Source organism: Brienomyrus brachyistius, chromosome 1 (genome assembly GCF_023856365.1).
Source record: "Brienomyrus brachyistius isolate T26 chromosome 1, BBRACH_0.4, whole genome shotgun sequence".
Taxonomy (NCBI): domain Eukaryota; kingdom Metazoa; phylum Chordata; class Actinopteri; order Osteoglossiformes; family Mormyridae; genus Brienomyrus; species Brienomyrus brachyistius.
This window is the reverse complement of record NC_064533.1, coordinates 49,368,743-49,380,774: the sequence shown is the minus strand read 5'-3', so window position 1 is coordinate 49,380,774 and position 12,032 is coordinate 49,368,743. Positions and strand designations below refer to the sequence as shown.

General features: G+C 45.4%; 1 protein-coding gene across 2 annotated transcripts in view; it reads left to right on the top strand.

Annotated features, from left to right (window-relative positions):
* The window catches only part of lrp2a (low density lipoprotein receptor-related protein 2a), a 62,072-nt gene that overhangs the window by 17,915 nt on the left and 32,125 nt on the right, over window positions 1–12,032 (top strand). The window contains exons 17-36 of one of the 2 annotated variants that reach the window (XM_048986022.1): window positions 468–660; window positions 1,844–1,969; window positions 2,195–2,325; window positions 2,476–2,613; window positions 2,703–2,984; window positions 3,220–3,459; window positions 3,669–3,788; window positions 4,050–4,166; window positions 4,400–4,780; window positions 5,169–5,183; window positions 5,501–5,749; window positions 6,662–6,873; window positions 6,963–7,147; window positions 7,428–7,656; window positions 7,780–7,957; window positions 8,493–8,621; window positions 10,453–10,619; window positions 10,713–10,856; window positions 11,489–11,598; window positions 11,757–11,934. In XM_048986022.1, coding sequence (XP_048841979.1) covers window positions 468–660; window positions 1,844–1,969; window positions 2,195–2,325; window positions 2,476–2,613; window positions 2,703–2,984; window positions 3,220–3,459; window positions 3,669–3,788; window positions 4,050–4,166; window positions 4,400–4,780; window positions 5,169–5,183; window positions 5,501–5,749; window positions 6,662–6,873; window positions 6,963–7,147; window positions 7,428–7,656; window positions 7,780–7,957; window positions 8,493–8,621; window positions 10,453–10,619; window positions 10,713–10,856; window positions 11,489–11,598; window positions 11,757–11,934 — 3,524 coding nt within the window. The remainder of the gene's footprint in view (window positions 1–467; window positions 661–1,843; window positions 1,970–2,194; window positions 2,326–2,475; window positions 2,614–2,702; window positions 2,985–3,219; window positions 3,460–3,668; window positions 3,789–4,049; window positions 4,167–4,399; window positions 4,781–5,168; window positions 5,184–5,500; window positions 5,750–6,661; window positions 6,874–6,962; window positions 7,148–7,427; window positions 7,657–7,779; window positions 7,958–8,492; window positions 8,622–10,452; window positions 10,620–10,712; window positions 10,857–11,488; window positions 11,599–11,756; window positions 11,935–12,032) is intronic. The other variant, XM_048986116.1, reaches the window with a different exon arrangement.

Here is a 12,032-nt window from a genome sequence, read left to right as displayed (position 1 = left end):
AAGGGGGGGGGGACTTCCCTCCCAGTATAAGCAGGACCCCCCCCCAAACAAACAATAATATTGTGTTCCTTCACTGTACAAGAGTGTTAAGACAAAACATATACCTAACAAAGATTGTAGTCCTGTATCATACAAACATTTTATCATATTTTCTGCTTATGTTAATTTGTGAAACTGTACCCTAAACAGTGTTCGTCTTATTAAACATGATGAAATCTTTATTACTCTAAAATAAAATAAGAAAGTTTCCTTTCATTGCATCCTTTCACGATGTGACTATGTTATGTGTGACATGTTGTCATGTTTGTGTTATTACTGTCACCAGCCTAATCAGTTTGCGTTAGATATCTCATGTGGGGTGAGGTGTCATGTGACTGTTCATTCTTTATGGCCAATACCTGACAACTAGTTGACTTACATGTTTTTCAAAGTTATTTGTATATTGTCATGGTCTTTCATCTCTATAGGCAGGGAGGTGCTTGCTGCCAATCGAGTGGATGGAGTGGAGGACCTGGCCTACGACTGGATATCTAAGAACCTCTACTGGACTGACCCACGCTACAGGAGCATCTCGGTGATGAAAGTTGCTGACAGATCCAGACGCGCCATAGTGAGAAACTTGAACAACCCCAGGTCCATTGTGGTGCACCCTGGAATTGGGTAATTACACCTGTCCTATTGAGCGTTCAAGTTCAGATACACAGCAAACTATAGTCTAACCCTAAACTCCACCTTCTGCCACTAACAAAAACACAAGTGTTTCGTAACGTGTGTGCACTCAGGTCCAGTTCATGCATCCCGGCTGATCCGATCACTAAATACAGGCGTGAATGCACCCGAAAACTCATTGCGATCCGTTCGCTCAAACCACATTTGGAAGTGGTCTGGGATGCACATGGCTACATTCTAATAGCAGTGTGAACGCGGATGTGTCCTGGGCCGCATTGAAGGATGGCTTACTCTGCTGGTGTCTTCGTGCGGCCCTAAGTATGTACGCATTAAATGCGCGAATGGTATTTGACATATGATTTATGTTACAAGGTCTGCAGTGCAGAATGTAGCACTGTGTCTTAAGCTGCTTTGTAAATAATGCATCTTCTTTCTACAACACCAAAGAATAACTTTGAATCTATTGGAATCAGACTGTCGCGATCCATTGGCATGGCAACGTTGCCGAAATGCGTATCATTAATGTCCTATACAATGTTTTTGGACTGTGGGGGGAAACCGGAGTTCCTGAAGGAAACCCCATGACAATGGGGAGAACATGCAAACTTCACACACATGAGACTCGAATCATGGTCCCAGAGGTGTGAGGCAACAGTGCTAACCACTGCACCATTGTGCTGCCCCAGTTGGACAATGCGTTACATTGATTTTTCTTCTGCATAAATTCATTGACAGTCGTCACCTTAATCTTCTGAAACTGACAGGCTGCTCTTTAATAACATGAAAAAGCATTAGCACTCTGGGTGCTGGTATCAACTCACTCCTACTTTGATGCAAGAGCTGCCCACCCTGTTCATAGACTGCTGCTGCTCTAAATCCCATGCTTGACAAAAGGAGAAGGTAGTGGGACATTTCCAACAGCTTCAAAATCATGGCATCTGGGCCTGAGAGCCTAGATTAGTGCTGCAGGAAGGCTGGTATTGTGATGAACACCATGAACCGGGCTTAAATGAAAGGGCCTCACAGGTATTTTGATCTATTGTGGATATCTCACAGTTTATTGCTTCATCTTATAGTAGGAATGCTCCTGTGTGGCATCATGTTACACATCAAGGAAGCAAAAATAAATTTGCCAATAGCTTGTTTTGAGCTTGTTTTGTTTCCGCTTGGACAGGTACATATTCTGGACCGACTGGTACCGTCCTGCCAAGATTATGAGGGCCTGGTGTGACGGGTCACATGCGCAGTCCATTGTGAATACGACTCTAGGCTGGCCCAATGGCTTGGCCATTGACTGGAGGTGAGCCAGCAGCCAATAGAGGAAGTGGGTCGTGGAGTGCAGTTCAGCTGCCCAGCACCGTTTCCATCATCTTAGATCTTGCTTTGGGACTCTTGTGGGAGGAAGTATTGTCTTGGTCATTGATATATGGTTGCATAATGGTGTGAAATCCCTTGTAGTTCCTCCTTCAACAAATGTTTATGCAATGCTCTGACAAGATCATCTAATTGATCTTCTGCTTCCCAGTTCCTTGCGCCTCTACTGGGTGGATGCCTTCTTCGATAAGATTGAGCACAGCACCTTCGATGGGACAAACAGATTGACCCTTGATCGCATCACGCAGATGTCCCATCCATTTGGCCTGACCATCTTCGGAGGTTAGTTGTTCTCGCTAATGTATCTTGAACATTAAACATGGGATATCACCTGGGACACCCATAAAAGTGACCCACAGCAAGAAATGCTGAAAGCTGATATATGATGTAAAGTGATATCCTTTGCTTAATGCATGTGTTTCCTCTGTCCAGATTATGCCTATTACACTGATTGGAGGTTGGGTGCCATTGTACGAGTTCGGAAAACCGACGGTGGAGAGATGGTCGTCATCAGGCGGGGGATCAGCCACATTATGCACGTCAAGTCTTACAACGCCAACTCCCAGACAGGTGAGAACAGTTCTGCTTGTGTTTCCACTGTTCTTGTCATGTGACCTGACATCCTCTTCAATCACTTGCTTCTTTTTTCCATACCCCAGGTACTAACTACTGTAACAGAGCAGCTAATCCCAATGGAGACTGCAGCCACTTTTGTTTCCCGGTGCCCAACTTCCAGCGGGTGTGTGGCTGCCCGTATGGCATGAAGTTGGCTCCGAACCAGCAGACGTGTGTGGAGGACCCCTCCAACGAGCCCCCCACCCTGCAGTGTGGAACCAATTCCTTCTCTTGCGCCAATGGAAAGTGTGTTCCTCATAACTACCAATGTGACGGCATGGATGACTGCCATGACAACAGCGATGAAGTAAATTGCGGCGCCTACAGTAAGTTTCCTGCTTGCATCACTACCTTCTATACCATTTTAATGACAATACCTGTAATTAGTGACTTAACTGGTTGATCAAGTAATTAGCTACACACAGCTTAATTGTGAATATTCATATTCGTCTGTACATAAATATTCGTAGCCTGCAGATTTAGATTGTGTTAGAATATGTTATTCAGGTGAGCAATGTTTAGTTAAATTGCTGGTCATTCCTGCTTCGTTTGACCATCCAGATGCAACCTGCTCTCCGACTGCATTCACCTGTGCCAACCGGCGTTGCGTGCCTATCAACTGGCGCTGCGACGGGCACAATGACTGCTTCGACAACAGTGACGAGAACGGCTGCCCCACTCGGGGTACCTCTACCTGCCAAGCCAATCAATACACTTGCGCCAACCAGCGTTGCATCCCAGTCACCTGGCTGTGTGACACAGACAATGACTGTGGGGATGGCTCTGATGAAATCGACTGCCGTGAGTTACTACCCAAAATCAGCTTTTGTCATGAAGCTTCTCTTTCCGTTTTGTTTTCTTGACGTTCTTGTGTCCTCTCTTGAACGTTGGGGCTTGTGTTAACCCTTTGCTTAGCTCCCCCCCCCACCCACTGTTTCTGCCTCACTTGGTTTGCCAGAGGGGACAACTGAAGAGTGAATCCCCCTCAAGCCTGATCTTTCTCCTGGCAGACTTCTCTGGAACATGCTGGCCTGGTCAGTTCCAGTGCCCAGACCACCGCTGCATTGACCCATACTACGTGTGTGATGGAGACAGGGACTGTGTGGATGGAGCCGACGAACAGGGATGCAGTGAGTGTCTGTTTGCATGGTCAACCATCCCCTTGATGTCTGACTATCAGCCTAATAATAAGCTTCTCTGTGTCATTTACTGTCTGTGTTATTTGGTGTTATTTATGCTGCATTATACATTCAGTGTTTCCTATTGGTTTGCAGTGGTACAGGCTGAATTAGAGATACACCCCATTCATAAAACTTTGACATGCTTTGGGCCACTTGGTCTATATACTGTAACACAATGAATGGCTATGTGACTCTTCCTTCTCACTCCAGTTTATAACTGCACGGCCTATGAGTTTAAGTGCGCCAATGGACACCAGTGTGTGAACTCCTACTACCGCTGCGATGGGGTTTCTGACTGCAGCGACCAGTCAGATGAAGCTGGCTGTCGTGAGTACAGCTACCCCTCTGATATGCACGAATGCAAAAATTGCATTTAATTGCTGACTGGCTGCTCAGATTTATGTAGCGAATACATGGTCATTCCGGATGAATTATCTGAAAATCAGCACTGTGATTGGCTGTTGAACATACTTCATTTGGTCCTGGGTATCTCTTATGATTTGAATGTGATTGATTACCTGGTGACTTCCATAGTTAACTGTTGAACTTTGATGTTATAGCCACCAGGATGCCAGGCATGTGTCACCATGACAGTGAGTTCCAGTGCCAGTCAGACGGTAGCTGCATCCCGGCAGCGTGGGAGTGCGATGGCCACCCAGATTGCGAGGATGGCTCAGACGAGCATCATGCTTGCCTGCCACGCACCTGCCCCTCCTCGAACTTCCGCTGCGACAACGGCAATTGCGTACCACTGCGTTGGGTCTGTGACGGAGACAACGACTGCCGCGACCTGAGTGACGAGCGTGACTGCCCCACACCTCCCTTCCGTTGCCCCAGCTGGCAGTGGCAGTGTCCTGGGCACAGCGTGTGCGTTGACCTGAGCAAGGTGTGTGACAATACCCCTGACTGCCCCAATGGAGCTGACGAGTCACCCCTCTGCAGTAAGTCCACCTCTGACCTACTTTATGTGACGCTCACATCAACTGCCTGTTGTACTTTAAGCCACTCACAGTCAGCCATTTTTCACCCATCCTTGTTCCTCTTCTTCTGGTACCCTAATCAGCACCAATTGGTCGGTTATAGCTATTCCTTTGCCTCCTGACTATTTTAATATCTTACATTCTGACTTCTACAGGCCAGTATAAATACTCTAATGGCAGGGACAGTAAAAGCGATCTTTTGCCCATTTTGAAGAACACGTTCAGCGTTTGTTTCTTTTAGAAATCTTTGTCGCGTGCAAATTCTTGTGTTCAAATCATGCATGTGTCGATCTGGTCCGTTAAAGTGATTTGTGATTTCTCCTCCCCTTGACCTTCGCGCTTCTCTCAGACGAGCCTCTGCCAGGTAGGCAACATCTGTAATCATGGGTCCGCCCTGTGTGTGTCATCTCCATCATCCTTAACCCATCTTGTCCACTAACCCCGAAGGAATGCTTAGAGATGCATGATCAAAACTGGAAATTGTTGTAGCAGAGTAGAAATAGACGTAGCATACAAAGTCAACTGTACATCTATTGTTGTTTCGTGAGGATTTTCCATAAAGTCCAGTAGACTGTCTTCTGCATGATTGTAGCTAGCGTGTCTGTCAGTGCTTCTTTGCGCTGAAACTGTACCATTACATCCAGGTGCTTAGTGTTGATCTCCGCCCCCACATTTCCACAGACCAAGAGAGCTGCTCGGACAACAATGCCGGTTGCACGCATGGTTGCATCCAAGGTCCTTTTGGAGCGCAGTGCACATGTCCCTCGGGCTACCTATTGACCAACGATTCTAAGACCTGCGAGGATGTCGACGAATGCAATCCCCCGGGACTCTGCAGCCAGCATTGCTACAATGAGCGAGGCTCCTTCCGCTGTCACTGTACGGAAGGCTATACGCTGGAAGCGGACCAGCGTACATGCAAGGTCTCAGGTTCGTCAACGCGCCGTCGGGCTTGTTGACATGGATTGTAGGCTGTAAACCTGAGTTTTATACTTAACTCCAAGAAAAACAGCTTAAAATTGCGCTTTATATATATTTCTTAGAAATGTATATAAATGTTCCCTGAAAGCCAGATTCCATCACCTTTTGGGAAGCTTTGAGCTTATTGTTATGTGTGGCTAACTTATTGTCCAACTTCCACCTTGCTTAGTTAGCTAGTTCACTTCATCCACGTTCCATTCAAATGATCAAAATTGGTTCTTAACAAAAGTTGGTACAGAGCAGTAAGAGGAAAAAATTCCATTAGATTTTTTTTCATTACCCATCATTCAAGGGTATCTGCAGCATCGATTTTTTTTTTTTGTTCAAGCGTATTAAATTCCAACCGGCTGATCGCCTTTTATTCTTTGAATGAAGCGTGTAATTCCTGCGTGGCCTGATGGTTAGTCCCAGAGGTTGATTTTGTCAGAGGGTATGACATTGCTATGCTGTGCAGGGATGCCATCCAAGTGCAGCCCTGTTTGGGCTGAGTAGGCCGACTGTCTGTGAGTACGCCATTCATTCTTCACTCTCATCTGATTACCGCAGATAAGTCAAATAACATGTATGTCACTCACAAACTCTCACCGGGGGTAATTAGGGCATGAGGCCCAACAATGGATTGTTTATGAGCAAAGAGACTGATGCGAGTCCACTGGGCAGACAGATCGCCGAAAATCTTACTTTAAGGTGGCGTTGATCTCGAACAAGTGCTGCATTTGTACCCTGCAGCAAAGTCCCTGGAGGCTTCGTTATCAATTGTGTGCAGCTTTTGCATTTTTCTCGGAGGGGATGGAGCAGATGGGCAGCCGGTGGCAGAAGGTGTCGATGGGGTGGATGCTAATGGACCGGATGCTCCCGTAGGTCTCAGGGAGGCCCTGCTGCTGGTGGCTAGCCGCAATCAGATCGTGTCAGATGACATCACGGCACAACCCAACGTGGTGAGGTCGCTAGTGCGCGACGGACGCAACATCGTGGCCTTGGACTTTGACTCAGCCACGGACCGCGTGTACTGGTCTGACACCACACAGGACTGCATCTGGAGCATGCATAAAAATGGCTCGGACAGGACCGTTGTAAGTTGGGGGAGGGTATTCGCTTGCGTTCCCACGTCTCCATTGCAACAGTATGGAAGTTTACTTTGGAGATGTGATGTGGTTTGCAGATATTTGACAGTGGCGTAACGGTGACCGAGAGCCTCGCTGTGGACTGGGTCGGACGGAACCTCTACTGGACCGACTATGTCCTGGAGACGATCGAGGTGTCCAAACTAGATGGCAGCCACAGAACCGTCCTAATCAGTGACAACGTTACCAACCCCAGAGGCCTAGTGTTGGATCCACGGGATGAGTGAGCCCTGTTTATTGAAGCTTCCTTTAACCATCTGTAGACTCACTGGCACCTTAGTGCAGAAGTAGGGAAATGTTATGGCAATAAATTAACTAATAATTGGTTAATTATTGTTGCCTATAATTGACCCTTGTACTGACTTCTTTATTCATAAACACAAAAGTCAGTAACTTTCTTAAGGGTACAACAGCAAGAACTGTTATGCTTCAGGCCACAGGTCTATGCCTGGAACCTGCCAGAGATTGCATTGTTTGGTCTTTGGTTGTTTTCTCTTGATCAGCGCACACCTCATGTTCTGGACTGACTGGGGGAGGAACCCGCGGATCGAACGAGCCAGTATGGACGGCAAAAACAGGATTGTCATCATCAGTGACAAGCTCTACTGGCCCAATGGCTTGACAATAGACTATCCTACAAAGCTGCTCTACTTTGCTGATGCGTACTTGGACTTCATCGATTACTGCGATTACGACGGGAGCAACAGGAAGCAGGTCTTAGCCAGTGACCTGGTAAGAATTCTGTATATATACTTCTTAATTCCTATATATACTAACTTGGTGTAAATTTGCCATTATGTTACCTGTGAGTTAAGTGCTTTAAATATATGAACTTCTTTGTCTCTCAATGCAAAGGTGCTTCAGCATCCCCATGCAATTACCATTTTTGAGGATTTTGTGTACTGGACTGACCGCTACATCAACCGTGTCATCCGGGCCAACAAGTGGCACGGCGAGAACCAGACGGTACTGATGTATAACCTCCCGCAGCCCATGGGGCTGGTGGCTGTGCATCCGGCTCGGCAGCCCCCAGGTACTCCTCACCTGAGCACCCTGCATATACTGCTCACCCTCGTTTCCGGAACTTTCCACCGTGCCAATAAATAATTAGGTTTTCCAACGATACAACATTGGAAACCATTCCAACTTTCCATTTCCTTTTTTAAGCATGATTTTTACTTTTTCACAGTGATGTGAAGAGAACATGCATATTTTTATGTAAATCATTATTATTCGCATGTTCATTGTGCAGAGATGATGAGCAATAAAATCATATTAAGCAAAGTATGACCTCTTCTATTGTTATTTTGATTTATTCTTGTTTGCGGTCCATTTTTATATACTTCAAAGTTCATTGTGCAAAATCCTTTCATCTTCGGATTCCATTTACACCTAAATGCTCATAGTGCTCGATTTTTAAAAGGGTCTTTGCAAGCGTTCATGCTTTGTGTGCAATTGATGCAGCAGCTCTGTGTATAATTAGGTTAAATTTACGCATTTATGTATAACAGCTCTGGAAAGTCCTGGACAGTTTCTGGTAACGCTAATGGCCTCTTATGGCTTTGCAGGTGTTAACCGCTGTTCCTATAGCCCCTGTACTCACATCTGCTTGCTGTCAGCCATCGGACCCAGGTTCTACTCCTGCGCCTGCCCCTCCGGCTGGAACCTGGCCACGGATCAGATCTCCTGTGTCAGAGGTAGGCTGAGTGCCAGGTGGGTCCACAGATAGTTGTCACCTTTCTGGTCCAAATTGTCATGGTTCAGATGTACCACATGCATGATAGTGTTGGGGGGGGAGAAAAAAATGTTTGAGGTACTACATTAGATATTCTCTAGACAATTAGTGTGCAAATGAGGGAAAATTCTTGGAAATTGATGGCGGGGGCAGACAGAACATGTCAACAGGATTCCATTTAGAATTTTGTTTTAACTTCCTTTTTGGAAGGTATATATTGAGAATAATAAAACAGAGCCACTCCCTCCACTCGCCCAGTCTGGCGTTTTATTAAGAATAGACAAAAGGAGCATTAATCCACAGTCCAGAGGGTCCTCTTTAGGTCAAAAGCTCAACGCATCTCACGTTGCAGTTTTTGGGAACGACGCAGGAACGTATTCTCCACTGAAAGATGAATGATTACCAGGAATGGAAACTCTCCTCATGCCTGGAGGCACCGAAACGATTTTAATCTTTGATGACAAAGCAGATCAGACATGAGATTCCACTGGAAAGGTGAAATGCACCTGCGGCAGATCGGGTGTGACTGGGTCGCATCTTTTGAAGCTGCATTGCAGCTTAATGCATTCAGAGATGTGGGTGAAACTGAAATGATAGAATGACAATAATGTTATCATCTGCATCAGTGTAAAATATTCTTAGGACAGAAAGACAGACAGTACTGAACACGTCACCATTTCTCTCAGTAAATATTTTTCTAAAGGTGCTACTGACATGAAATTTTCACTAGATGTCGGTAACAACCCATGCAACTCACATATGCAAAGAAATCTAACCTTAGATGTTATGTGTAATATTCGGAATGACACAGGGAAAAAGTACTGAACACACTTTCTTAAATTTGTACTTCGTACAAAAGCCTTTGTTGGTAATAACAGCTTCAAGACGCCTCCTGTATTGAGAAACTAGTTGCATGCATTGCTCAGGTGTGATTCTGGGCCATTCTTCCACACAAACAGTCTTTCCGTTTCCGACATCTGGTGAAAATCTCATGTCAGTAGCACCTTTAAAAAGATATTTATTTCTAATATATTTAGAGAAATGGCAACGTGTTCAATACTTATTTTACCCGCTGTGTGTGTGTGTGTGTGTGTATGTATATATATATATATATATATATATATATAGATCAGTATTTTTTTATGAAGCGGGCTAATTTTCAACAGTGTGTTCAAAGCAAAATGCAAATTCAGGGTTTCCTTCCATGTTCTCAAATATGCAACTATAACTATTCAGTATAGACATTTTACATTACTGCAATGTTGCAAATTGCTATTTTTTAAAACCTGTGAGCTTTTCCCAGTGTTTTAAAATGAACTGAACTAAGTAACAATGATTCTTTGCCTTTTCGTTTCCCCGTGAGACGCTAACTGAATTGCTTTTATTTTAGCTGTGGATTCTGGAATTCTGTGCAACGTCCAGACAGAAGCTCTTGTGTTGATTACATCTGGGAGGGAATACTATTGGTTTCTATTAAAAATTGTAATCATTTTAACGTACACGTTTTAGGGTGATTAATGTTATTTAAAAAAGAAATTGAAATATAATAAAAGATTTTTCCCTAGTGGGTGGTGCTGGGGGGGCGTGGCCCACAAATGCTCACCCCCCATGACACCGACCCAACAGACAGACAGACAAAGAAAACTGCAGGTGTTACTGCAGAAAATAAATACCTTACAATAAATAAACTATAAAATGATGTAAGCATTTAGTATTCAACATACGACTTTCACTTTTTGGTGCCCAGTTACTGTGTTGTGTTATAAATATTGCTGTGTTTTCTTCCTCGTTAGTTACAGACCCCTTTCTGGTGGTGGTGAGAGACAGCATCATCTACGGCATTTCCCTGAATGAGAGTGACAAGAGTAACGACGCGATGGTCCCCGTCGCCGGGCTGCAGAATGGCTATGACGTGGACTTTGACGACTCCCAGCAGATGATCTACTGGGTGGAACACCCGGTACGTGCTTGGGTTGAGTCTCAACCCGTGACCCTACAATCTCACCTTACATACAGTAGCAGACACATTGACCACTGTCCTCCTTCCCCACAGGGGGAAATCCACCGCGTGAAGGCAGACGGGACCAACAGGACGGAATTCGCTCCTGCCGCCATCCTGGGCTCCCCAGTGGGCCTCGCATTGGACTGGATGTCGCAGAACCTGTATTATACCAACCCAGCCTCACAGTCCATTGAGGCACGAAATCCATACTTTCTAAGTACTCCTAAGTACTCCTTAGTACTTCTAAGTACTCCTTAGAATCCATACTTTCCAAGTACTCCTACTTGTGTGCCAATTAGCTGGAAGAATGAGTAACACTTAGTATTCTACAATCTGTACTTTCACTGTCAATACAGTGTTACTTGTAATTTAGTAAATAAAAAGATTCACTTACAGTTTGGGTTTAAATCAGAATCAGAGAGGAGGGGGAGCCCTGTCAGTTACACAAAGTGGGGGTGGGGGCTGTTGAATACTGAGATTTTCTACATTTGCATGTTACTCATATAACATTTACTAAAATGCACTTAATATTCTTTGTTAACAAATTTACATAGGAGTACCTTTATTAACACCAAAATGTCATATCTTTGATGCATTCTTTCTGCCAGGGACATTAAATACTGCTCTGTTTCATGAGATGAAAGAGTTAACTAGTGCATTTTAAGTTATAAAGGACAGCCTAGAACCTGACTACGCCATCACCACAGAACCAGCTCATGCACAATGTGCTCCAGCAAGGTTCTGTTTTCAGCCAAAGAATACTAACCCCTGGACGTGATGATAGCCATGCTGCCCTCATTTCCTTGCGTCTTGTGGTTTTTTTCCAGGTTCTGAAGCTGAATGGAGAGGTGCAATATAGGAAGACCCTCATCACCAACAATGGCTCACCTACGGGGGCTGGTACCCCTGTTAGCATCGCTGTGGACCCGGCACGTGGGTAAGGCCCGTGGAGCAGAGCGCTGACTTTGTCACTCATCCATGTTTCAGTAGAGCAGTACAGACAGGGTTGAGTACTGCTCGTATTCAGGGAGGGTCCCAAAACACTCGGCAAGAAGAAGTCTTTGCTGCCCCATCACGCCCGGCCCTGTGTTTTAGGAGGATGTACTGGACCGATCAAGGGACAGAGAGTGGGGTCCCAGCCAAGGTGGCAGCTGCAGACATGGACGGCTCCAACGCCGTCACCCTCTTCACCAACAACATGGACCACATTGAGTTCATAACGATCGACATACGGGAAAACAAGCTGTACTGGGCCGTCACGGGAACCGGAATGGTGGGCCTCCTTCTGCGATTCTAGAGATATTCTGAGATTAAAAGTCTTTTTGGAAGCATTGTGGTAGGCCGCGGCTATGTGCGGCTCCAGCCTGAATC